The sequence below is a fragment of the Podarcis tiliguerta genome (assembly GCF_965153285.1).
Source record: "Podarcis tiliguerta genome assembly, chromosome: 6".
Taxonomy (NCBI): Eukaryota; Metazoa; Chordata; class Lepidosauria; order Squamata; family Lacertidae; genus Podarcis; species Podarcis tiliguerta.
The window spans coordinates 47,243,770-47,270,876 of NC_139539.1; the positions used below are offsets into that span (position 1 = coordinate 47,243,770).

The 27,107-nt window shown below is 46.8% G+C and overlaps 1 protein-coding gene across 6 annotated transcripts in view; it reads left to right on the top strand.

The window, feature by feature from the left end:
• Window positions 1–21,909, top strand: part of AMPD2 (adenosine monophosphate deaminase 2) — a 50,953-nt gene extending 29,044 nt beyond the window's left edge. For all 6 annotated transcript variants that reach the window (XM_083445680.1, XM_083445682.1, XM_083445679.1 and 3 more), the window contains 14 exons: window positions 203–314; window positions 1,799–1,985; window positions 3,077–3,218; window positions 4,662–4,751; window positions 5,384–5,513; window positions 6,147–6,341; window positions 6,487–6,618; window positions 7,402–7,565; window positions 10,910–11,036; window positions 11,503–11,666; window positions 14,814–14,934; window positions 15,177–15,350; window positions 17,219–17,329; window positions 18,735–21,909. In XM_083445680.1, the coding sequence (XP_083301806.1) occupies window positions 203–314; window positions 1,799–1,985; window positions 3,077–3,218; window positions 4,662–4,751; window positions 5,384–5,513; window positions 6,147–6,341; window positions 6,487–6,618; window positions 7,402–7,565; window positions 10,910–11,036; window positions 11,503–11,666; window positions 14,814–14,934; window positions 15,177–15,350; window positions 17,219–17,329; window positions 18,735–18,950 (2,065 nt within the window). In that variant the 3' untranslated portion in view covers window positions 18,951–21,909. The remainder of the gene's footprint in view (window positions 1–202; window positions 315–1,798; window positions 1,986–3,076; window positions 3,219–4,661; window positions 4,752–5,383; window positions 5,514–6,146; window positions 6,342–6,486; window positions 6,619–7,401; window positions 7,566–10,909; window positions 11,037–11,502; window positions 11,667–14,813; window positions 14,935–15,176; window positions 15,351–17,218; window positions 17,330–18,734) is intronic.
• The last annotated feature ends 5,198 nt before the right edge of the window (window positions 21,910–27,107 follow it).

A 27,107-nucleotide genomic window follows, 5' to 3' on the forward strand; every position in this document is an offset into this window, starting at 1 on the left:
GTTCAGGGCTGCTCTCCCTGTGGTTGGCGGGGAGGCTGTCCCTGTCTTGAACGTGTTTTGTGTGTGGTACGTCCTGCTTTGATGTCTTGAAGGGCCTCTTTCGAAAAGGGGACTCCAGTGAGCACGGCAGGATACCGGCAGAGCCAAATCTGTCATTTACTGTTGCTCCCTCAACTCTCCCCTTTCTTTCCTCTCCCCCCAGATTGTTTAAGGAGCAGGGAGAAGACCTGGTGGACCAGTATCCCAAAGAACGGGATGTGCTTCTGGAAAGGGAATTCCAGAGGGTCACCATCTCCGGAGAAGAGACGTGCGGGGTAAGGCTGACGGATTCAGAAACTAGCCATCCATTTGCACCCAACCACGCACACCCACCCACAATCTCCTGCAATGGCTCTGCCACAGGGGTTCCCAGACGGTGGTCTACAAGCTTCATGCGAGTGATCCATGCTATGTTTGTAAAAAAAAAATGCAATTAGAAACCATGCAGCATCCAGCACAGTGCTTTACAACTTTTCAGCAGACAGGGAAATCATTCTGTGGTCTGACAATGTGTTCCACAATGTTTAGGGGGAGCGGGCGGGTTGGGAACCACTGCTCTACAACATGCTGCTTTCTGACAGCAATCAGATAGCCTCCAGGCAGGAAATGACTCCAGTTTTGCCCTGGAAGGGCCTTAGCTCAGTGCTAGAGCACATTGTGCTTTGCATGCAGAAGGGCCCAGGTTCAATCCCTGGCATCTCCACTTTAAAGGATCAGGTAGCAGGGAATGTGAAAGGCCTCTGTCTGCCTGAGCCCCTGGAGAGCAGCTGTTGGTAAAAATATGCAACCGGACAAATATAATTTACTGACAGGCTCTGTATTTTGTATTTTTGGTGCTTTGTAGTTTGATGTTTTGAATGTTTGCTGTGAGTCACTTTGGGCACAGCCATTGTGGAAAATTGTTTATTATTAATTTATTTCAAGTATTAAAATAATTTTCTAACTTTGATTTTTTTCAACACCCATGTTGTAAGTGTTATACCCCCAAAAAAATTGCAGATGGGAGTCTGGGGCTAAGAAGGGGAGCTCGCCTAACTTCACCCAGTGGTTCCATTTGGATACTTTGCTAAACTTCAGCTTAGTGTGCTGTGAATGAGCCTATGTGAGCTTCTGGCTCACATGCCCCCCCTTTCCCCCTCCTTCTGGAATTCAGACGCTTTTACATCTGTTTTTGCTTAATCTCGTGTTTCAGTGTTAGCTGTGGATAAAGTTAATGATGGTTTGTTTGAAACAAGCCAACTACAAACCATAGTCAACATTAACCCCGGTTTATGGTTTGAATGACACTAAACTATGATTAACTGAACTGTCTGTTAGGAACCTCTGGAGTGATTTGATTTAGCACGAAGAAGCTGCAGCACCTGTCTTGCACTTTCATTGTGTTTATTTATGGATACTGAAGTTCTGCATGCAAACTGGCTTTTGATCGATATCTTGCGAAGCAGTTAGAGTTACCTAACTCAGTCCCTGTGTTTTTCCATGTTATGCACTGAATCTCTGAAGACTTTCTTCTGGCTGCTGTTTTGATTTTCTGGCCTTCGTTATATAGTTTGAATGGATCAATTAGCATTTTGTGGCTATTTGAAATTTGCACTTGATAGATTGGCCTTATTGGAGACATTATTATTATTGATATGTTATATATTTTTGTCTAGCGGTTCACGCCGTCTGTTTCCTAGCCTGCCCATCATGATTCCTTGATAAGTGCTGTTCCCAGTTCAGCTAACTGTTTTTCTTTGGCTCCCCCCCCCCCGCCCAGGTGCCTTTCACAGACCTGCTGGATGCTGCCAAGAGTGTGGTGAAGGCCTTGTTCATTCGGGAGAAGTATATGGGGCATTCTTTGCAAAGCTTCTGCAAGACCACAGCCCGCTTCCTACAAGACCTTTCAGAAAGGCCTTTGGCCCCCAGGATGTATGAGGAGATCCCCGAGACCCCTGGGGCTGGAGGTGAGGTCTGAATCTGGGCCTGTGTGTGTGAGGGGATTCCTTTCAGCAAAGTAATTCCAGTAATGGAGGTGCCTAAAGTGGCAGACAGGAAGAGGAACATGGATAAGGTTTAGATTGGTCCCTGGCTACTTACAAGGTGGTCATGGTATTGATGATGCCCTTGCAAGGCCAGCAGGTAGTGGAAGCCAGGGCATGGTCCAGAGGCAGCTCCCCTCCTCTCCCACACCCAAGGAGAGCTGTGAGGGCAAGTCGTACATTGCCTCCAGCTTTGGGGTAGGCAAGACTGGGTAGCTGCAAGATCTATTGGGGCATCTCTTCATGTCTCCAAGGGCTCAACTACAAATAATTTTTAAGTGATCCCATGGAAAGATGCTACAGCTATGGGGTGAGTGTAGGCCATTTGCTGAGAAATGCTGAATTCTGCAATTGTTGGGTTCCAGTTGGGTACATTTGGGTAATTCCCCCCCCCCCCCGATTCATTTTATTCAGATTTTATTAGTCTTTGGGGGGCAAGGAGCTTATGTGGGGTGTTGAAGTTCTAGCAAATGTTCAGTGGCAGCCACCCCTCTGGATTCCGAGAGTTCAGTAGACTTTGCCCCCACATTTCAAAATGTATCTTATGTCATGAGAACTAGAAACTTGCTTGCTCTCAAAAAAAAAAGAACAGAGATTCTGAGAAAAATGGAACTTTGTACCCATTAACTACATTCTACAAGGTTTCTGTGCTCCCGTGGAGTCAGCCTTGGATGATTGGGAGAGATGGTATGACTGGGACCCAGTGAGACTGTGCCGTCCCATATTGACTTGATCCGTCATGTTCTGTAGCTGAACAACCATCACGAGCTTGCTTGTTTTGTGCCCCATGTGCTAGTTTTTCTTTCTCACCAACTCTTGCTAAACAAGCAAGCAAGCAAGCAGACAAACAATAACTGGATAAGGGAATGTGCCATCAACTTCAAGGAGAGAGATGGTTCTTGAGAATAATTAGTTTTATTTTTTGTATTTTGGTTTTCTGTTTAAAATAGTAGGTGAAAGATCCGTAGTGATGAAGCAAAAGTATACCCTCTCATTTGCTCTTTCCCGTGTTGCAGATGCTTCAGGGCACTCACCATTTACAAACCAGCATCCTTATGAGAAGTGTGACCCTGAATCAATGCCTGGAGACCTTGGCTTTGGCTTGAAGATGGTCAATGGAGTAGTCCATGTGTACACTAAGCAGGACATCACCGACAAGTAAGGGGGAATGGGAGAAGGCATGGCAATTTCTTGCTGGGTACAGATGCCTTGGTATGCTAACAGTGCTTCTAGGAAAATATGTTCTTTAGTGACAGGTAAAATTTGGAGGTGAGCAGAGGTCATTCACGGTGATTTTATCCATGGCCCACACCTAAATGGCCAAGTTATTCCCTGTTTTCTCTGTAGCTGGGAATCTTGGATGCATTTAGCTCAAGTATCTATAGAAATGGCATATGCCTAATGAAAGTGAAAATTCATCTATAGACATCCTGAGCTTTTAGGAAGTCTAGCTCCATATTCTTATGCAGCATCTTGTGAAAACACTGTTCTCATGCAGATCATAATATATGCACACATGATGTCTGATAATGAACACGGTTGAAATCACTGAATCTTGTGCTTTCTTCCCTGTATCCATTTGCCTTTGGAAAGTATAGAAGGGAATATTTATACTACAGGAGCTGGGGAAGAAGGTGTGATTGACAACCGCCTACACAGCTTTGAGAGCACAGAAAGGCAGATCCACATTTTAATTGGGCCTGTTCGTTATTTGAACCAAACAGCACCTGCTGTTTTCAAACTAGATTAAGCAAATCAGTAAAATGTATGAAAACTTTATTGTTATATTTTTTTCCTTCTTACATATTCAGAGTACTATACAATAAAACTGAATTTAAAAAACATCACATTCTAGCAAAATAGCTATTAACCAGTTTCAGACACCTAGGTAGCACCTTGCAAGCAACCAAGGTGAAGGAATGAACGCGATAATACAGCTGGACAGGACTTCCTGGGCAAAAAGTTGAACCTTGCATGGGATAGTTTTGCATGAAATGGAAGTTCCTCAAGCTTGAACCCTAGTTGTGATTTTTGATTAAATACTGACATAGCAGGAAAACGGGCATAGATAAGGGAGGAAAATACAATATACATACAGTAAAAGAGCACACATACAATAAAGAACACGAGTCTGTCCCAGAAACAATCTGCGTTTTTCTCAATGCATTTCCATAATAGTAACTGCTAATGCCTTACAGTTTCTTTTAAAGTGAAAGTTCGCAGGAATCTTAATTTTCTACTCTGTATGGAAATATCAGTTAACCTGATTTAACAGAGTTGGTGTAGTAAGCAGCTGGATATTCTGGCAATTTCAATTTGAAGCAGTAGTAATAACTACCAAATTCTATATTTTGAGCATCTTGTTTGCCAGTTTTCTCTTGAGCTAACGCCTTTTTTAGTAGCTTCCTCCCCTTTAGTTCTAACTAATGATTTTAGAGAGAGATCTTCGTTTTGTGCTATTGGCAGTGCTGATCTTGGCTTTTCCTCTCATTTTACACATAGAACTATGCAAAATACACATCTGGACAACATAGCTCTCTTGATTCTTGTTTACTTGTGTCTGTGATCTTGTTTCATCTTTTGCCTCTTTTTTTTTTAAAGGACCACAGAACTAGACTTGCCTTACCCTGACCTGCAGGAGTTCATTGCTGACATGAATGTCCTAATGGCTCTGATCATCAATGGTCCAATGTAAGTGATGCCCTTATTTTATTTCTTTCATCTTTACGTGCAGGAGCAAGCTCCTTCTTCCAAATGACAATTCAGTTAAATGTGGTTAGGCTCACATCCAAGCAGGGTGGATGTGAGCCTATCTGGTAACTATCATGGAAAACTAGCAGCAAACCCCTTTTTTCAATGAAAAGGCCTGAGTAAATTCATGAGGGTGAATTTCTGGTGATTGCTACTTGCCATGATAACCTGAAGTACAAACTTCATGGTCAAACTGAGACACTTTTGATTACGAGATGCCAGGAACTTACAGTAAGGATCAACATGGCTTGCTTTGGAATTTCTCTGCAGTATATGTCTGATCATTCTTGAGCTGGCTGGAACATGGACCTGACCTCGCATGGCAATGTATTCTGATGTTATGGAATTCCTTACAATTCGCTCCCTTATGTCTTTGGTAATTACCCACCCACCCAGACCACATTAGAAATGCTGGCTGTTACTTGACAAATGCACTAGCCTGAGCCTTCTGCAAGCATAGATTTAAACCCCGAATTAGGTTTTCATGATTTACAGTGCTGGCTACTATGTTGAGAAGGTGAAGGTCTGATTTTGGTGTGGTGAACTAAACCTCCTTTCTAATGTTTGGCCAGAAAATCCTTCTGCTACAGACGCTTGCAGTACCTGAGTTCCAAGTTCCAGATGCACGTCCTGCTCAATGAGATGAAAGAACTGGCAGCTCAGAAGAGGGTTCCGCACCGCGATTTCTACAATATCCGGAAGGTACTGACATTCTGTGTTTCAGGAGTATGTGCCTGTAGTTTTCATTACAAAGAATGCTTGTAACTGGACTCTGGGGAACCCCAGCAGTTACTGCAGAATGCTCAGTCGCTACAGCCCAAACTGCCTGGCCTCTGCAATGCCAAAGGAAGGAACAGCAAGTCTGATGGAGACGTGGGCCCTTCTCCATTGGTACCTCTTAATAAACAGGCACTCTCTTTCAAAGGCTTGTTTTTGCACCCTGATTCCTTAGATGGCCTGACAAATGGTTCCCTGCCCATTTGAGGGTCTTCCCGGCAACCATAGTGGCAAGAAGTGTCATGGTGGCTAAATAATAAGCATTTATATACAGATATATTTTTAAATTTTATTTCAGTCCTTAGAATGGGTGGGAAGCCTATGACCATCCAGATAGTTTGGACTCACGTTCCCTTCAATCCCAGCCAGTGTTGCCAGTGATGAGGGCTGATGGGAGTTGTAGTCCGGCAGCAGGTTCTCTTCCCGTGTTCTAAGGTTAGGGATTGGAGCTTAGAGATAATAGATTTCCCTAAAGCCAGCTGGTGGGTCAATGGCCAAGGTCAGACTTGAGTTCTGGACTTCCTGGCCCACGTTCTTAACCACTGATCTCTTGAGCAGGTGGACACGCATATCCATGCATCATCCTGCATGAACCAGAAGCATCTGTTGCGCTTCATCAAGCGGGCTATGAAGAAGCACCTGGAGGAGATTGTGCATGTGGAGAAGGGCAAGGAGCAAACTCTAAAGGAGGTCTTTGAGACCATGAATCTCACAGCTTATGATCTCAGCGTAGACACACTTGATGTCCATGCGGTATGTCAAATAAGAGCCTTCACAACGTTATTGCAGGCCTTATATAGTCATTTGCAGTTTGCCAAATGGGGACAAAGAGAATTGCAGTCTTTTGTCTTCATGGTTACTTAATTACAACAATCTTTGTTGCTGCCTTTTCTAATAGGATCGTAACACCTTCCATCGCTTTGACAAGTTCAATGCCAAATATAACCCCATAGGCGAGTCTGTGCTGCGGGAGATTTTCATCAAGACAGACAACAGAGTCTCTGGAAAATATTTTGCCCATATCATCAAGGTAAGCAGATCCGTCCTTAGCTGTGTACCCAGGAGCTTCTACTTATTGCCAGAGTGCTGAATAAGCTATCCAAACTCTGTATCCCTATTCTTGCGTTGTGTGTGGTTTTAAAACTTCAAATTGAGCATTCAAATTGAGTTAGGGCATCTAGTGAACCAGGAGATGGGGCAGAGAAAGGGAACCATGCTGGGCAGTTGAGATTTCTTGACTACTAGCAGCCCACTTCATCCCTCCTGGTTTCTGAGTTTTTCCCAGATTAAGTATTGCTTTTTTGCAAACTTTTCCCTCAGACTTGAGGTCTTGAAATGTAGCTTTTGAAGGAGAGCATACATTCTTAGGCTGTCAAAATCTGTCTGGTACCAGCTTCCATACTTGAGGAAGTAAGGGGAAGGCACAGTATGATTTCTTCTGTTCATCTCAATTTGGGCTTGCAGGTTTCCCAGGAGAATAATGAAAGGCAGTCAAGATTCTAAGTTTCACTCTGTCTGCTTTCTAGAATATTAGGAATAACAATGCACCTGTCTGGGGATAAAAAATAGGGCAAAGAAAGCAGTCAATTTTGAGACAGTAGGGGCTGTCTCAAAGAGCACATGTGAAGCCCAAGCAATCAATTGCAGGCAGATAAATATTTCTAACCCCGCATGCAAAGAAGGTATAAGGTGTCCAAGTGCTGGATTGCCTTTGTAATGCGTTTCATCCTGCAAAAACGTGAAAGTGTTTCTGTAGCAAAGGAGGGTAGTCTTTGATGAGGCTGACAAGCCCTTTCTCTCTCTCTCCTGGCAGGAGGTGATGTCTGATCTGGAAGAGAGCAAGTATCAGAATGCGGAGCTGCGACTCTCCATCTATGGCCGAGCCCGTGACGAGTGGGACAAGCTGGCCAAGTGGGCTGTGGCTCACAAAGTGCACTCCAACAACGTGCGCTGGCTGGTGCAGGTGCCTCGCCTCTTGTGAGTGTCACCCCCCCCCCCGGTGTTATTCCAGGAAGGGGAGCCAACCTTGGGCAGGGGAAACAGCCTCCAAGCTACTGGTACTTCGCTGTGCTGCCTTATGTGGCTTGAATTGATCGCAGTATTTTCTCCTAGTCATATGGAGGAGAAACATAGCTGCATTTTCTATTTTAGCAAAGTGTAGCAAGCTGCTGGGATTATTAGAAAGGGTTTTGCGAGGGCTAGAGGGGTAGAATCTGTTGTGCTGGCAGGATTGGGGGGTTTGGACACCCCTGCAGCTGTTGTATTGCGAACTAGGCAATAGCTACCCCAGTAGTTAAGGTGGAATCTGAAATGGAAGAGTTGGGAAAGCTTGTTCCGTAAGCAGAATCTTGCTCCAGCGGCTCTTGTTTCTGCACCTTTCCCTCACCCGCAAAGCAATCTGGGTACCAAAACAACAGCAGAAAATCCCTGATCTCTCATAGGCACCTGCATGAGGTTCTTTTCCTCTGCTGTTTTGGCACCCAGATTGTGGAGTAGCCTCCTTATAAAGGGACACATCTTGCCCCTTTTATTTTGCATTTATAAAAGAATGGTGAAAACTGTGCTGCCTGAGCAGGTAATCTTTAGGCAAGGTCTCCAAAGCAGCAATCTTACATGCACTTACTTGCATGGAATTCAGTAGGACTGATTAAAACAAAAACAAAAACACCAGCTCATAAAATTAGCAGATTACTTAACAACGCCAGTAAATGAACAAGCTGCCACTGGTTGCCTGGCAACAGCAAATTTCTTGAATGAATAAATCAATAATGTCAGTTAACTGCTCTCATGCAGGTGGCCGTTTCTGCCTTTGTTCTCCCAGCTTATCAAAGTCCACTTTGCTTCCTGTTCTCTCCTCCTCTGTCTGCTTCCTTCCCTGCTCAGTTAGGTCTCTCCCTTCAGCTCCTTCCCTCTCTGCCGCCTTTCCCTTGGTTCCCAGCTTGCTCTCTTCTTGCAGCCCCAGCCAGGTCCTTCCTTAACACTGTAGCCACGGATGTGATTGGCCCGCAAACGTACCTTATATTGCAGCTGCTCTTACCATTGCTTTCCTGTTGCTTCTCTGATATGGTGTTAGTATATTCTGCTCCCTCCCACCCTCTTAATTTATGGTTTAAGACAAAGTAAACAAAGCTGCCAAGCTGCTTTAATGGAGAAAAGTGGGCTACGCATCATATAACTACGTCCATTTATTCCTTAGCTGGTGCCTATAATTTTCTTTTTGCTTGTTTGACTGATGGATAAAACTAAATTGACGAGGAACTTGGAGGACTTTGTTTTGATGGATCTGTGCTTGGGGCTTTAGCTGTGCTTGCTTGTAATCCTAGCTTAGCAGGAGAGCGCACTTGAAGCTTAGCTGCCCAGCTACACTATCAACACAGCTTGCAAGCCCTTCAGATAGGGTTGCACGTTCTAAGCTGAACACCTGTTCCGCTGGCTGGGGGAAGTGAATGAAAAGCCTCCCTGTCTGAATAGAGCAACAGAGTGAGTGCGCCAGCGATCTTTCAGGTGACAATGCAAAGAACAGGGGCCTGGTGGGCACCTGAGGAGTGCAACATGCTGAGTTTCTTAAATTGTGCAGAGACTAGAGTAAGCTGGGATTTTCTAAAAAGAAAGCTATGAAAGGGAAGCAAGCCCAACATTCTTGGGGCTCAGTGGAAGAGCAACTGCTTTGCCATGTAGAAGGGCCAGGATTAAATCTACAATATCTCCAGGTAGAGCTGAGCGAAATCCCTGTGTGAAACCCTGGGGAGCTGCTGCCAGTCAGTGTAGACAGTACTGAGCTAGATGGACCAAGGGTCTGGCTTGGAATAAGGCAGCTTCAACCCCCAGCACCACTAAATAAAATGATTAGGTAGCAGCCCACTCTCTGCTCTGGAGCGCTGCAGCTGCTGATCAGAGGATATAATAATGGGCTAGATGGGCAACTAGTCTGATGTATTATAAAGAAGTTCCCTGTGTTCTTATGGATTAAAGATAACAGGAAGCCATGCAAATGCTGCTTTGGAAGTCGATGATGATACTTAGAATTTGTGTAGTGCTGTAGGGTGCCCAAAGTATTTCACATACATTATCTTGGTTATCCCTACAACCCTGTTTAGTAGAGTCTGTATTTTAAGTTGATATTAGGGCAGGAGAAAGTTAAGCATTTTGTAATGAGGTATTCTTGAAATACGGGGGGGGGGGGCGGTCAGCAAACACTTGTTCCTAAAAAAATAGTTGTTTTGTTTTTCATTTTTATTTAAAAACATATCTGAAGAGAATTTCAATTGAAAGTTTAATAAAAAGATATAATATAGATCACTAGCTGTAATCAGTTTCAATTCCATACATTAATATTTACATAAATACATAATGTTATTATCCTAATACTTAATGTTATTGTCCTAAAAAAGAGTTGTTGTCCACAAGGAAGAAAAGAGAAGAAATCTGTTACAATATTTAACAAGCAGCCTGCCTCAGCAAAGAAAGGAGAAGATACATAGTATACCATCATGTTTTAACCAAAGCAATGAATTGGGGAGAGATACACTAATGCTTATGGTCATGCCCCCCACTTTTTTTGCAAGGATATATTTTGGATCAAGTTTTTGCAAGCTTGTGTTTTGGATCACATTCTTAAGACTAACAGCCTAACAGTCCCTGAAGCTGTTGGCAAACTCTGAGAATGTAGCTGTTAATTATACTGTTTCAGTCCTAGCTTGCTCAGCACTTGATTACAGGACAGATGTGGTAAGAGATCATCTTGTGTGTCCAGGCCACAACATGCTTTTTTATGTCCCAAACAGTCAAATTCTTTAGGTCAAATGTTACTATCTGAATATTCAAATGGCTCTGTTGTTTTAAATTTTCTGCTAACTCCAGTGATTTTAAATTCCTCTTCTAAGTAGCTTCCAGCGATTGCTTTGGATTTTTCTAAGTGGCTTATTGTAGTATCAAAACCATCTAGACTAGTTCCACAGTCATAAATTTATAGCCGTTTTTTCAAATGCCATTTCTTTTCTTACTATGCCATTCTAATCAGTGGAGCTCAGAACTGTGATCCCCATATTGCAAATGGGGAAGGTGTGGTGTGGTTTGGGGCTAAGAGGGTGTGGCTCACCTAAGGCCACCTAGCAGATTTATGGCAGAGGTGAGATTTGAACCAGGGTCACAATACTGCCTTAGGTGTTACTCTGGCCAAAAGGCATGTGGAGTGGCTCACGCAGCCCCTGCAAGTGATAACCCTCTGGTGAACTGCAGAATATGGAGATTTCTGCAAAGGCCTGTGTCTTAAGCTTCTGTGAATGACAACTATGCCCTCCGTGTATCTCTGCTTCCAACAGCGATGTGTACAAGACAAAGAAGCAGCTGGCCAACTTCCAGGAGATGCTGGAGAACATCTTCTTGCCCCTCTTCGAAGCTACGATCCACCCTGCCAGCCACCCGGAGCTGCACCTCTTCTTGGAGCACGTAAGTTCTGCCACCCAAAAAAGGCTGGCTGATCTGGTGTGGCTTCCTAAGGGGAAGACTGGCGGGGTCTCTAGATTTGGAACAGGCTAAAGGGATAGCTATACCTTTGGATTATGTTTTATATGTGGGGCTTGGGTGCCCCTTGTCTTGGGCACTCAAGTCTTGGGGGACTGACTTTGGCTTGGTTGGAAATGGCTTTATGCCAGATCTTAAGCCATTTGAACCTTCAGTCTTAGCATTTCGGTCTTAGCTATGAAACAGACTTGCCTCTGCTTTCTCAGAGAAGGCTCTTGAGGATGAGCATCTCCTTAAGCACCTGTATAGCAGGTTTTCTGCATGGAGCGAGAGGATTCAGAAAAATCCTTAGTTTTCTGCACGGAGCATAAAATCCTTAGATAAGTGGGACCATCTCATCCTCACTCTCTGTCTCTCTCTCCTTCCTTTCCCTCGGCTTCTTGATGGGCAGGTGGATGGATTTGACAGCGTGGATGACGAATCAAAGCCAGAGCACCACATCTTCAACTTAGACAGCCCCTTGCCTGGGAACTGGGTGGAGGAGGACAACCCACCCTATTCCTACTACCTTTACTACACATATGCTAACATGGTGGTTCTGAATCACCTGCGCAGGTAGGAGGCTCTCTTCTTCCCTCCCCCCCAGCCCCCAGTATACATGGATGAGACTCCAGAATGGTACTTCTGTCCCTGCTAGCTTCAGTGGTGGAACCTTTGCAGCCCAAGGGCCACATTCTCTTTTGGCATCCACATGTCTGTGGTGGGTGAGGCCAGAGGCAAAAGCGGGTTTTGCCTTTGTACAGTAGGCTGGTTTTTGCCCCTGCATGCCCGTCTCTGTTCTCCATCCAGAGAAGCATCCATTCCTGCCTACGTCAAAGAGGGCCAGTAAGCAGTGTGACCTGAGCAGAGCCCCCAGAGCTGAGGTTCCCTAGTCCTGTCCCCTTAAGGCAAAGACTGGGTGCCTGCTGACAGATCATGCAGCACTGTGCCCTATTAGATAAGCAGGTGCACAGAGTCCTTGGAGGTGGCTGCTGGGTTTTGTGTTAGCTTCACACCTTTGATGTTGTTGCTTGGATCCTGGTTCCCATTCCACTTCTCATTCTAACGGCTCATCACCTACTCCTCCCACAGAAAGACACTGCTGCCAGTAATGGATGAAATTCAAAGACTATTTAGTGAAATATGCTAAGATAACTTAATTGGAAAAACTTGCAAATACCAGATAGGCCTAGGATTGAAATATGTGATGTTAGAGAATAACATGTTTAAAGTTAAAATGAAAAGAAAGAAAGATGTTAAGTGATTAAGTTAATTTTATGAGAAAATTGGTTTTGGAAAACTGTTACAATGAAATACACTGAAATTCAGCTAGGGGGGATTTGAGGAAGTCACTTAACAATGTTACTAAGATTGGATTAAGTACAGTTAAGGTGTGTGTTTGTTTGTTTGTTTAAAAATCTTGGAAAATCAATAAAAAAAATTTGGGGAAAAAGAAAAGAAAGACACTGCTGCTAGTTAGCTACCAAGTTCAAGATGCCGGTCTTGGTGCATAAAGCCCTTTAGAGCTTTGGAGCAGGATACCTGAAAGATCACTTCACTCCTTATATACCCAGTCAATCAATTTGTTCTGCAGCTGAGGGCCTGCGATTTTATCAGGAAGTTCGCACAATATAGGAATTGGGAGTTTTGTGTTGTTGCACCTACACTTTGGATTCCCTCCCCATGCACACTGGACAGGTTCCATTTCCGTTGTCTTTTTAGGCATCTATTGAAGACCATCCTCCTTCAAAAAGCCTTTTAAGTTGAGGTTGGTCCTAACCTGCATCTGTGTTGGAATAGTTTTTAAGTTGTTTTTATTGTTTTATCACTTGTTGTTTGTCACCCTGGGCTCCCTGGGAAGGATATACCGTATTTTTCGCCCTATAGGACGCACCGTCCCATAAGGCGCACCTAGTTTTTTTGGGGGGAAATAAAGGAAAAAAATTATTTCCCCCCCAGGCGCGGGGTTGGGGAAGCCCGAGCTTCCCCCGACCCCAGCCCCCAAACAGGCAGCTCTCTGCAAGCCGTGGGAGCCCAGTGCTGGCTCCCGCTGCTAGCGGAGAGGTCCGCGAAGCCTGGGCGCGCTGAGCTCAGCGCGCGCAGGCTTCCGCATGCAGGCACCTCTCCGCCACCAGCGGGAGCGTTCCCATTGCTAGCGGAGAGGTCCGCGAAGCCTGGGCGCGCTGAGCTCAGCGCGCGCAGGCTTCGGCATGCAGGCACCTCTCCGCCAGCAGCGGGAGCGTTCCCGCTGCTAGCGGAGAGGTCCGCGAAGCCTGGGCGCGCTGAGCTCAGCGCGCGCAGGCTTCGGCATGCAGGCACCTCTCCGCCAGCAGCGGGAGCGTTCCCGCTGCTAGCGGAGAGGTCCGCGAAGCCTGGGCGCGCTGAGCTCAGCGCGCGCAGGCTTCGGCATGCAGGCACCTCTCCGCCAGCAGCGGGAGCGCTCCCGCTGCTAGCGGAGAGGTCCGCGAAGCCTGGGCGCGCTGAGCTCAGCGCGCGCAGGCTTCGGCATGCAGGGACGTCTCCGCCAGCAGCGGGAGCGCTCCCGCTGCTAGCGGAGAGGTCCGCGAAGCCTGGGCGCGCTGAGCTCAGCGCGCGCAGGCTTCCGCATGCAGGCACCTCTCCGCCAGCAGCGGGAGCGTTCCCGCTGCTAGCGGAGAGGTCCGCGAAGCCTGGGCGCGCTGAGCTCAGCGCGCGCAGGCTTCGGCATGCAGGCACCTCTCCGCCAGCAGCGGGAGCGTTCCCGCTGCTAGCGGAGAGGTCCGCGAAGCCTGGGCGCGCTGAGCTCAGCGCGCGCAGGCTTCGGCATGCAGGCACCTCTCCGCCAGCAGCGGGAGCGTTCCCGCTGCTAGCGGAGAGGTCCGCGAAGCCTGGGCGCGCTGAGCTCAGCGCGCGCAGGCTTCGGCATGCAGGCACCTCTCCGCCAGCAGCGGGAGCGTTCCCGCTGCTAGCGGAGAGGTCCGCGAAGCCTGGGCGCGCTGAGCTCAGCGCGCGCAGGCTTCGGCATGCAGGCACCTCTCCGCCAGCAGCGGGAGCGTTCCCGCTGCTAGCGGAGAGGTCCGCGAAGCCTGGGCGCGCTGAGCTCAGCGCGCGCAGGCTTCGGCATGCAGGCACCTCTCCGCCAGCAGCGGGAGCGTTCCCGCTGCTAGCGGAGAGGTCCGCGAAGCCTGGGCGCGCTGAGCTCAGCGCGCGCAGGCTTCGGCATGCAGGCACCTCTCCGCCAGCAGCGGGAGCGTTCCCGCTGCTAGCGGAGAGGTCCGCGAAGCCTGGGCGCGCTGAGCTCAGCGCGCGCAGGCTTCGGCATGCAGGCACCTCTCCGCCAGCAGCGGGAGCGTTCCCGCTGCTAGCGGAGAGGTCCGCGAAGCCTGGGCGCGCTGAGCTCAGCGCGCGCAGGCTTCGGCATGCAGGCACGTCTCCGCCAGCAGCGGGAGCGCTCCCGCTGCTAGCGGAGAGGTCCGCGAAGCCTGGGCGCGCTGAGCTCAGCGCGCGCAGGCTTCCGCATGCAGGCACCTCTCCGCCAGCAGCGGGAGCGTTCCCGCTGCTAGCGGAGAGGTCCGCGAAGCCTGCATTCGCCCCATAGGACGCACCCAGATTTCCCCTTCATTTTTGGAGGGGAAAAAGTGCGTCCTATAGGGCGAAAAATACGGTAAATGTAATAAATAGGCAGATAAAATGAAGGCACTATAAAGTGACACTGAACTGTGTGTTTTGCCGCTGGTTCTCTAGGAAGAGAGGCTTTCACACCTTCGTGCTGCGCCCCCACTGTGGAGAGGCAGGGCCCATCCACCATCTGGTATCTGGTTTCATGCTGTCTGAGAACATATCACATGGCCTCCTGCTCCGCAAGGTGAGAGTAAGAAGGGGGGCACACTTGGAAAATGAGAGCGTGTGCGCCCATGTGCAAACTCGGTGGCAGAGCACATGCAGAAGCCTCCAGGTTCAGTCCCTGGCATCTCATGAGCCTTCTGAACTTGTTGAAGGAGACACATCCTGGGTATTGCTGCTATTCCCTTCTGAGCCAAGGATTTGACGAAGCTCAACACTCCCCAGATGTGCTGCCCACCTCCTAACCCTGCATTTCTTCCGTAGGCACCTGTGCTGCAGTACCTCTACTACCTGGCCCAGATTGGCATTGCCATGTCCCCACTCAGCAATAACAGCCTCTTCTTAAGCTACCATCGAAACCCTCTGCCAGAGTACCTCTCTCGGGGCCTCATGGTCTCCCTGTCCACAGATGACCCACTGCAGTTCCACTTCACTAAGGTGAGTCTGATGTCGCGGAGGCCAAGTGAGGCCATGACCCTGTGGCAGATGGCATCCATTTACCTGTCTCGTGTAACTTCTGACCTTGCAAAAAAACCAAACCCACAAAAAACCACTACCCACTCCAAGCAAAATGCTTTTTTGACAAGCCTTTCCTTCTTGTAAAGTTTGTATGAATCTGTATTCCACTGGTTCTTTTCAAAGAATTCTAGAGTTGGAAGGTACCCCCAGTCCAACCCCCTTCAATGCAGAAATCACAATGAAAGCATCCCTGACAGATGGTCATCCTATTTCTGCTTTAAAGCCTCTGTTAAATGAGAGAGTGCCACCTTCCAGGGCAGTGTGCTGTACTGTCGAACAGCAATTAGTGTCAGAATGTCCTTCCTAATTGGAATCTCCTTTCTTGTACCTTTAATCCATTGGTTGGGTTCTTTCCATTCCACTAAGCTTCTGTTGTGCCCACTATAGCAATCTTCTCCTTTTAGCGGCAAGCATTCCAGTTCCTTCCCCCACCGCAACCCCCAACTTGGCTTGGAAGGTCTCACAGCATTATCACATTTCTTCCATTTCCCCCTGAGGTCCTTTGGCTGCTTCTCCCATCCTGCTCTGTTCTTGTTGCCTAATTCTACTAACTTGGATGCTCAGAAACATTTTCACCCTCGCCCTGAAGCAGATGCTTCCCAGCTCCTGTTGGCTTTTCCCTAGGAGCGTCAGTTTAAAATCTGCTTGAATGTTTCTGATAAGTTACATCTCAGTTCACATAGAGCCTAGGCCTTTGTGCAGAGGTCTGGCACGCCCCAAGACATTCCCTAGTGCCTAAGAAGTGCCAAAGCCCTCATCCATGCACTGACTCTCCTCCACTTCATCTGCCAGCTCGCCTACATATGGAATGGGTAGCATTTCAGAGCAAGCTACCTTGGAGAAGCCCTACATTTCACCTTCCTACCTAGCCAGATGTATCGATAGCAGTCAGTTAAATATCTTTTCTGCATGGCAGACGCTTATAGAACTTGGAGCTGAGGGCTGGGACCTTGTGGAAGACTTCAGAAGTAACTTTAGCAACTGTTCTTGGCTGGAGGGGGGTGGGAATCATATTCTGTCTCCATTTTGGTCATATATGTACATTTCTTGGGTTCCACTTTGTAGGCAGATTTCCCTCTTAATTCCTTTTCTGCTTGTGCAAGCACAGAGGAAGTTCCTCTCAACAAGTCAGCATGAATGCTGCCACCTAGTGATTGTTCAGTTGTCTGAACAGATGCCTGTCCACTACAGCTGTCAGAGCAAGAACGTAGTAGTCAGCCTGTAGTGTTGAGCTTGCTTCAGCCTGGAGGGATAGTAGCGGAAGGCCAGGCCAGGGTTACAACTGAACTGTATTTACAGGAGATGTTGCTTCAGCTGTCTCCATCTTTTCAGCTATGTTCTCCGCATGCCGTTGTCCTAATTTTCCTGGTACATGCTGTTCTCCTAATTGTCTAGTACAGAGAAATTGCAGTAGGGTAGCCAGAATATGCCCCATGATCTCATAAATATCACACTCCTACCCATCCGATCCAGTGTGCACCAGAATCTCCAAACCCAGCTCAGTGGCATGTCTTAATGCTCTTTATATACATACAGAGGGTGCAAGTAGGTTACTTTAGACTCTGGAGTTTGTGTGGAGGTGCCCTTTTTTGAAGACAATGTGTATAATTTCGCTGCTTTCAAAATGTGGTCAGACAGCCCTGCTTCATTGGGGGACCCTCCTGCTTGTTCTTCTGAGTGGGACCCTAGACACCTGCCTCAAAGTCCTACCTTGTTGGGGCCACTGTATGTTCTCATCTGCAATATAGTCCATGATGCAGCCTGACTGACAAAACCATCTCTTACAGGAACCCCTGATGGAAGAGTACAGCATCGCCACACAGGTTTGGAAGCTCAGCTCCTGTGATATGTGCGAACTTGCACGCAACAGTGTGCTCATGAGTGGCTTCTCCCACAAGGTAAGGCTATATCTTTTTCCCCCCTGAAAAGAGGTTGCCTTTGTTCCCTAAACTCTCAGAGAATACAGTACACAAGAATACCCCAGCAACTCCCTTCTGTATCGGTTCATGGCCTGATGTCTCCAGCTTTGGAAATTTAAGATCAGTTTAGAACTGCCTCCTGCTCAGCTGTGCCTTTACACAAACATGAACAGACTCCAGCTGAAGATCTTTGTATTTGTCATGTGACAACTGGGCTCTGTGAACTGGGCTCTGGGATCAGGCCCAGAGGGTCTCTTCTCAGCCCAATTCCTTCCACTCTGTGGCCTTTTCTGCAGCATGACCACTTCCGAAAGGGGAGAAATTAAGTTCAGAAGGAGTTGTGTCATGAGGTGGATATTCTGTAACCTCCTTGCTCCTCTCCGGACTTTGTGACCCTTTAAGTTTAAGTAATGAAGGATCTGTCCTCCTGGTTGCCAATAAGACCCTGGTGGATGGGAGAGGGAATTGATTTTGGATAATGCTGTCCCTGTGGCCTCTTGAGCTCAATTTCTCCCAACTCAATACCACTGCAGTCCTTTTATGTGAAAGAAGTCCCCCTCCTTACCAAAAGGATTCTTCTTCCAGTCCAGGCCAGCTGAGAGCAGCTCACATTTTCTGCCCCTGTGGGATTTGAGGAGGCGGGAATCAAAGAGTGGTTCTAATCTGTCTCCTCCTCTGCCCTTGTTAGGTTTTGAGATGTCTGCACAAAGACGTCCTACTTTTGCAATATAAGGAATTGTTGCACCTTGGAGTGTTCCTGTTCAGGATTCCTGCCATTTTCAAGGGTGCTCCATTCCATTTCCCCCCGATTTTCAAGTTCTGCCCATCCACCCAGTAGTCAGTCGCTATTCTGTGCTCATTGAGCATGTTCAGTCCTTAATCAGCTGTTTTTATTCTTGCATTACCCATTCGGGTTTGTACTTCTGCAAAACATTGACATTTCACTCCCAGGTCTGCTGATAACCTGTCTTTGGTATGTGGAAGGTGCCATTTTGGCCTCATAAGGAATGGCACTCAGAGGATAAGTTCTCTCTTAGGGTATAGAGAAGCATAAATGTAGCTGCCTTTCTTTTCTTTTGCAAAAGATGCATTGTAGCCTTGCTGCGAAACTATGGAGATGTAGCCCATTATCCTGGCAGCCCAGACGTATGCTCAGTTTTGTTGCCAGCTCTTTACAGCTTCCACAGGGCTTTGTTTTCTAAGGTTTCTTTTTTACAGATTGCTTAAAGACAGACAAAGGTATCCTGGGATTTTATGCTTGGTGCTAGCCTTGATTAAAGTGCTCATGAGCACAGGATGTTACCATGCAGTTGAATGGCACAGTGGAAAAGCATAAATTGTTGACTGTCCTAACAATGGATTGGTCTCTTTCTTCTTTGCCCAGGTGAAGAGCCAGTGGCTTGGGCACAACTACCACAAGGAGGGTCCTGAGGGCAACGACATCCGGCGCACCAACGTGCCAGACATCCGGGTGGCCTATCGCTATGAGACACTTTCCCAGGAACTGACCCTCATCACGCAGGCTGTGCAGACGGAGGAACTGGAGACCATCCAGGAGGAAGACCTTCTGACCATGAGCTCCAGCCTGGATGCTCGCTGAAGAATGGCCGGCTCACAATCTCCCCTCCATCCCCTTCTTGGCCTGCCAAGGTGGGGCTGTCCTACAAGCATGAAGAGACCCTGACCAACCCACCTCACCCCGGCCCCATGGACCGTTTTAATTTCCTGTTGTGTTTTGGTTTTTAAGCATCTTGTTATCTTCTGTTATCTCCTGGAAAGGATTTTTTTTTGCACTTGGTAACCTGCTGGGGCAATGGAGGCGGGGGTGTCAGAGAAATTCCTTTTGGGGTCTCTAGAATGAGTGCTAGAAAGGGGGAAGAGCATCCTGCAGGTGTTGGCAGTGCTGATTTTGAGCAGAGGCTGGATAGCAAAGAGTAAGGCTGTGGCAGAGACCTGCTGAGTGGACCTTAGAGGCGCCTGGCGACAGTTGCATGGAGGCCAAATGAAGCACCAGCATGGAAGCATGTGTCCCAGTTGTATTTGGAATGAGATGCTGTGAGTGTTTGTGTGGCTCTGCCAAGGGATAGAGCAGAGTGGTGGTGCCTTCTGCTGCGTTGGATTTTTGTTTGTCCTCTGTTTGGCTGCTGGCAGCTGGAGTTTCTCATTGGCCAATAAAACATCCTCTCTATCTCTCTTTCTCTTTGGTTAGGCAGCCCTGCCTTTTATTATCAGAGCAGCATGTTGGCGCAGCTCTCCCATGCTGCAGCCTCCAGTGCACAGCGTGGCCATGTGGTGAGAGTCTTTTCTGTCTCAAGCCCTTAAACTCTGGTGTCTTTTGCTTGGGGAAAGCGCCAGTTCTCAACCCCCCTGCCTTAGGAGGCAAAATACTGTGAGTGGCTGGGGAATAGTGGGCCTTCGAGTCTAGCCCAGCAGGATAAAGAGAAAGTAGCCTGCCGGGTAACTGGCATATTTAGCATTTGTCTGTCCTTCTCTACAATCATGTAACAAAGATCTCTTTATCTAAGTGTAACAAGAGGAGCCGTAACACCCATCCTAGCAGGGGCTTTTGCCTTAAGGTTGAAATGGATGTGACATGGGCATTCTGTGATCAGCCATCTTGAGTATTCCTTTATTTATGTCCTTTTGAAACAAAAAAACACCAAAAAAATACACCTTAAACATTGGTTGGATCAGTGTCACTGAGAGTGCATGTGTTAATCCATTTATCTGATCTAAACTAGTGCCCTCCCCTCACCCCACAAGCCACCCTTAGCCTAGGAGCAGGGCAAAAAACAGTATCTGCATCATATTTGTATTATTCTCTTGGAACATTTCTACTGTTTGGGGAGTAGATCAGCAAAATGGTGCCCACTTCAGTATCCCTGTTCCAAACAAAATCTGACTCCTCCTCCCTGCTCTAGAATAGCGTTGTTTTTAAACCCCACCCTGTTGGGTCAAAGAGCAGTTTCTTGCCAATTGCTTGAGCTTGGGGAGAGCCATTAGCTCTCAGTACGCCTTGCCACGCTTGGGTGTAGACCACGTGAGCAACCTCCTTTGTCTTCTGCATTGGGTTGAGGAGAACAGCCTCTTGTGTCTGCCCTTGCATAATGCACATGTACGTCAAGATCTTCTTTCTACATTTGGCAAGGAAACATGCCATAGAAATAGTTTAGCTTTCTCACCAGCAAAGTTGCTGCTGTTCTGGGAACTGACTTTGATGCCTCCTGCTTATTGCGAATGGGTAATGAATCTCAAGGAGGCAACAGGCAGTAACCTCTGCCTCCTGCTGAAGCCATGTGACTCAAAATGGAAACGCGCAGAAGAACATGGATCCGTGCCTTTCCCCGCTCTCCATTTTGAGTCCTGTCCTGTGAAAGGTTCATAACGGTTAGAAGACTCCCCTCCACAGATCTCTGGCCAAGCTGTTCACCATCACATAGCTTGTGAAGCTTGCTTGTGGGCAGCTCACCATCCTTGACATATTGGGCCTCTGTGGCCGCCTTAGCAGTCTGTGTGCAACTAGTCGCAGTAAGGAACTCCTCGTAAGCACAGCCGCTTGGAGTAGAAGACCAGTCTCAGACAGTGCTCACTCCTTTCAGACTCTCGGGCAAAGTCTGCATTGCTCACGAAAAAAGGCTTCTCGGTGGTGAGTCGATTGCACGGCGCCACCTCTCCCTTGCTGTTGCCAAGGCACTTTTGACCTTGTAGTTGCAAGCAGCTTTGATTCAATGGAAAAATGCGTTTGCTAAACATTAGATGGGCAGCAGCAATAGAAATGGGGTTTTTATTTTTTCTAAGGTTGGGCAGGGAGCTTGCGAAGCCCTCCCTCTAGGCTGCTGTGGACCAAAATCTGAAGATCCATACTGCAGCCAGTGCCTTGCTTAAAATAGTACATGGAGTGTGCCAAGACTGGGTAGATTTCCCCTTGAGCTTCTACCTCTGAAACAGGCACTTCCTCTCCTTCGTGTCCGTGTGTTTGTGTGTGTACAAGAGGGACAGGGAGAATTCTTAAAGGGTCAAAATGTTTTCTTTGTATGACTGGCATCTCACCTCCATGGCCTGAAAGGGGGAAACCTTTTTTTCTTTCCTCCCCTACCTCTGTGCTTTTGTTTGGGTACTCGGAGAGGGCAGTGGAGGTGTTTTGCCTTGGTTTCAGCTAGCCTTGCGGATCGGAGCCACAGCATTTTGGTCTGTATCTTTGTGAAGATAATGGAATCTCGACTCAGGGAGTTGAATGTACCTTGGTCTATGTCAAGAGGGTTCTCCCCTCCCCACAGATCCCTCCTTCCTTCCTTCCTTCCTTCCTTCCTTCCTTCCTTGCCGCAACCTGCCTCGCTTCCCTTTGGTATCTGGTGCGGCACACACCATGTTAGTTTTTGCTTTGTTGTCAGATGGAGATGAAACCCGTATCCCCCTGGCAATCACTGCATCCTCCTATCACACACTCTTGATAATTTCGACGTAGTTTGGATAAACTATCTGCTTGTCTGTGCTGAAATGTGATGTTAGAAATCCTATCAAACATGAGCATGATCCATCATTAAAGATTATTTAAGTAAGTCTTCTGTGTTGTTTCTGACTGAAAGGACTTCTTCCTTGGGATGACTTATAGACCACACACAGGGCTATTGCTCAGATTGCTTCCACACAAGGATGGAGTATGTTTTATGCGGGACATTAATCATCTAAAGGACCAAAGTCTAAAAATGCCACCATGACAGTTGTACACTTTTGCAAACTGAGCAATCAACACCATGTCTTTGTGGACTGCAGGGCGACTACTCCTTTTCAAGAAATGATTTTTTTAGAAAAATGAATTAATATCTTAAACATTCAAAATATAAATGTATACAAGTTACAGAAAATGCATCAAATACACATGGCTGGTGCTTTAATTCAGAGACCCAATGAGCCAAGAAATGCTGCTTGCGTTGTTACAAAGACAGACATTAACCCCACTCCCAGAATGTCATTGCTAAAGGTCTATTTTCTCTCCAGAAGGCAGGAGAGAGAGGTCTGGGATATTCTCATATGATTTCACTGAAGACACTTCTTGTGGGGGTGGTGAGTTGGGAGTGTATCCCTGTAAGTTAAAATGGTAGACCAGTACAGAACTGAAAACACCTTCATTTCTTGTGAGTCACAGAGCAAAATGGGTGAAATGGAACCCAGGAATCCTGTTTGCACCAAGCCTTCCTGAGGGGGCTTTTGAAAGCTTGGAACAGCAGGAAATTATGGGTCAGGTATCTAACTTAGCTAGGATTGCCTATCTAAGAAAATGTGAGCTCGTGGATTTTGACCCTAGAGAACAACCAGATAAGGCTGGAACGCAGCTCATAAAACAGTAGCTAATGATCGTGACCACCCCCAGGTTGACTGGAATGTGGGCTTGGTTCAAAACGGGAGGTTTCCAGATAGCTGGACTCCCTTACCCCAATAGCCGCTCTTAATTTGTTACATGGTTCGTTATGTAACACACAGTGATATCTCTAGTTAACCCAGGCCTGCATAAATATATATTGGCAGTGGTTTGAACAATTTGGGGCCTGTTTCGCTGGTGGAGACAGGTAGTTTATGAAAACGCAAGGCTACTATCCACATAAGTGCTCCTGTCTCTTTTCCCTGAGTACTTGAATTAGTGCACTTTGTCGTCATTGCTTTTTAAGACATAGCAATGACTCACAACTTGGGGGGGGGGGGGAGGAATGAACTCCATCCAGTGCCCTGTGCTGTATCAAGTAGAACAGGGGTCAGCAAACCTTTTCAGCAGGGGGCCGGTCCACTGTCCCTTAGACCTTGTGGGGGTCCGGACTATATTTTGAAGAGGAAAAAAATGAACAAATTCCTGTGCCCCACAAATAACCCAGAGATGCATTTTAAATAAAAGCACACATTCTACTCATGTAAAAACACCAGGCAGGCCCCCCAAATAACCCTGAGATGCATTTTAAATAAAAGCACACATTCTACTCATGTAAAAACACGCTGATTCCTGGACCGTCTGCAGGCCGGATTTAGAAGGCAATTGGGCCGCATCTGGCCCACGGACCTTAGGTTGCCTACCCATGAAGTAGAAGGTGAGTGCCTACATACAAGCAGATATAGTAGTCGGGAATATTCCGGGTTTGGCAAGTTGGAAATTTCCTTTTCAAGGGTGCAGATAGTTGTAGCAGATAGTAGCTTAGCACCAACTGGGCTAGCTGGTTGCTCCAAACTCCTTTCTGAGGCTATCTTGGCAAGTTCATGTAGTATTTGCTATTTTAGATGAAACTAAAAATACTCTTCGTTCTTAAGCAGGCATAGGCAAACTTGGCCCTCCATACGTTTTTGGGACTACAACTCCCATCATCCCTAGCTAACAGGACCAGTGGTCAGGGATGATGGGAGTTGTCCCAAAACATCTGGAGGGCTGAGTTTGGGGATGCCTGTTTTTAAGCACAGCCTTGGGGTTAAAGAATTGGAGCTGGAGCTTGAACCCACTCTTCATGGGCTCATTCTGTGGCTGTGGTCAAGTGCGACTGTCTCCCAGCTGCAAAATGGAAATAAGAAACTTGCCACTTGGGATTTTGTGGTGGGTGGAAGGTCAATATAGTAAGGATAGTAAAGTAGTTCCTGAATTAAAAATGCTTCAGAGAAGAGAAAACATGTGGAGCATGAAATAATTGCAAAATGCCATGTTGCAAAGTTGCCAGAAGATGGTGCTCTAGCTTTTCTGAAACAAAACTCTGGGGCAGGCGTAGGCAACCCAAGGCCCGTGGGCCAGATGCGGCCCATTCGCCTTCTCAATCCGGCCCATGGATGGTCCAGGAATCGGCGTGTTTTTACATGAATAGAATGTGTCCTTTATTTAAAATGCATCTCTGGGTTATTTGTGGGGCATAGGAATTCATTCTTATTTTTCAAAATATAGTCTGGCCCACCACCTGGTTTGAGGGACGGTGGACTGGCCCACGGCTGAAAAAGGTTGCTGTCCCCTGTTCTTGGGGGATTGTTGCATTTGAGAGGAGCAAATGATAACTGTTCCTTCATTTTTCCTGAGGGGGTGCAAGGCAAGGGAACACTGATGGGTGCCAGCTACCAAACTCCCTGTCTTTTGCAAATGCTTTCCTTCCACCACCTGCTACTGTTTCCGAAGGTTTGCCTGGATTGAAAACTCCTGGACTCCGTTGCCACTTTGCCTTGTGTGAAGCGATTGAATCCGTAGGGTGAGTGTGTGTATGTCAGGGATTGTGGGCCTTTCTGAGCCCCTTTGCAAACCAGAGGAACTGTTTGGGGCACCACACACATCACAGCCAAGGACACCTCTCAACCTATTATAATAATTTTTAATATTTTTTAAATTTATATCCTTCCCATCTGGCTGGGTTTCCCCAGCCACTCTGGGCGGCTTACAACATATATAAAAACACAGCAAAAACATCAAACATTAAAAAACAAAATATCCCATACAAGCAACAAATAAATCAATAGAAACCAGTAACAACAATTACAACACACAGTTTACAGTTATACCCCAATTAAAATAACCGCCAACTCCAACTAAACATTTAACCAACACCAACCCAACAAAAATGAAACAGAGGAACCAAAATTAGAACCTTTTAAAACATTTTAGCCAGTTTCCCCAACCCAAGAGTTGTTCCGGCAATGTCCCTCTGTCCTCCCAAGAGCCTCTTTTAGCTGTTCAAGGTGAGTCTTGGCCCCGCCCACTAGGCCAGGTGGAAATGGGCCTTGCCACAGGGAGCGGTCTTCCTTCCAGCACTCACAGCAGCAGCAATGGCCCTCTGGCATTCTGTTGGTTACAGCAGAATGCTTATTTCCAGCCTCATATCAACAGGGGAGAAGACCTCTGTGGGCCCCAGTATGACTTAAGTTCTGTTACATTTAGATAACAGTGGGAGAAATGGGACACGATTACTAATATAACATCCAAACCTTGATCTGCTTTATTGGGCATCTGAACACCAGAGGGACACCTCTAGCAAATCAAAAGGAAGCCGGGCCAAGAGAACGCCTTAAGAGTTGTGGGAAGATTTCTGTGCAAGGCAGGATTACGAAGGCCAGGCGGGGTGGGGGTGGGGGGAGAGAGAGGTAACCTGAGACAGGTGTATCAGATGGTGAGCAGCCCAGGCCAGGAGAACAGCAGGAGGACTCTACTAGCCCTGCCTCATTGCAGAAGAATGCAAAATCGCCCTGCACAACTGAATAACAGTGAATTCTATCCCTAAAGAAAGGAGCACCCTTTTTATTCAGTAGGCAGGATAATACGTAATGTCACTGGAGAAAGCATCAGATTTGGTTTCAAGGTGTCCTCAGCTCACCAGTGTTAATTTCTTAATGTAGGACATCCTGTTGGCAAGCTGCATGCTTGTGCCACAAGTTCCCATCAAAATAATCCACAAGATGTGAAAAACCATCCATACAGAGCATGAGAAGCCCTCTCTCCAGCACATGAGGTGTTCTTAGTGTTCTTCAGCCGGTTTTTCTGCATAACGGGGGGTATATTCACATTACCACTTATTCCACATCCAGGGCCACCTCACTGCTAATTTTTGAAGCTGCGCTCACATGATGTCAGCCATGATGCTTATCGATCCTATAGATTCTTGACAAATACTGCTGTTTGATGCATTTTTTCCTCAAGCCACCTTCAGTCTTTGTATCCAGTTTTCTAATGTGAACATAACCCAGAAGCTGCTGTGCAGATGAGCATGCAAGTGCAGAAGAAATCTGAAAGATTAGGCTTTCGAGGGGGGTTGTGGGGCAGGGAAACGTTGTGGCTTGAAACGCAACTGGGCACATTGGGGGGGGGGGGAGATGACCTTGCTGCATCTCAAGCCATTGATGTGAATATGCTCTAAAAGGACAAACACAATTTGGTTTATTAGCCTTCTCCAGTGTCCTGTTTCGTTATGCAACTTCCTATGAGTTCAGTCTTTTAAGAATTAAATGTATTATAGATAGATATGTACGGTATAATGAAAAAACAAATCAACCCATTTTCTTCAATTGCATCAATTTAAATATCTTACGTTCACCAATTTAGATCTAAATATCACCCGTGCTAAAAAAAATCAAGATCCAAAACCAGTACCTCCAGTTGGCACAGGTTTTCAAAACTTCGCAACCATCTGTTAAAAACACACACACACACCAACATAAAATACTAAGACCCAGTGGTCATGCATTGTTCCCATGAAATCATGTAAAAGGACCTGCTGTTAAACAATACGCACTGCACATCTGCAATCAGATTCATAGCTCCATTTCATGGAAATCCCATGCATTTTGTAAAGACTTAGTGACTTTTCCACACATGCAATGTAATAACCCATGAGCTCTACATGGAGAGTCCAGCTCTTGTAAGGTGAAACTAAGAAGCGGTTCAGGTTTGTTGATTTAGTACTTCAACTGCAGGTGCTGCATTCCTAGAGAAATTTCACAAAACACTTATCCAATCACTTAAACTCCTGGTTATCTCATTCTTACCTTTCCTCCCTTTACTTCCTGTTGCCTTAAGTATATTTAATTTCAGGCACATTTCCCCTTCACTTTTCTTATCACAAAGTCCAGTCTTTGAGGGAATTACACCCCAGTTTTTGAAGCTGAACCCAAGGTCCCTACTTATGGTAGGTTAAAATATAAGGAGGTTGCCACATCTTGCTCTTCCACCTCAGCCTGAGGCAAAGACAACTGGTTTCTGTTGGGGGATGAAACCACTTCCTTTCTTCCCTGTCTAGGATCACATATTTGCAAG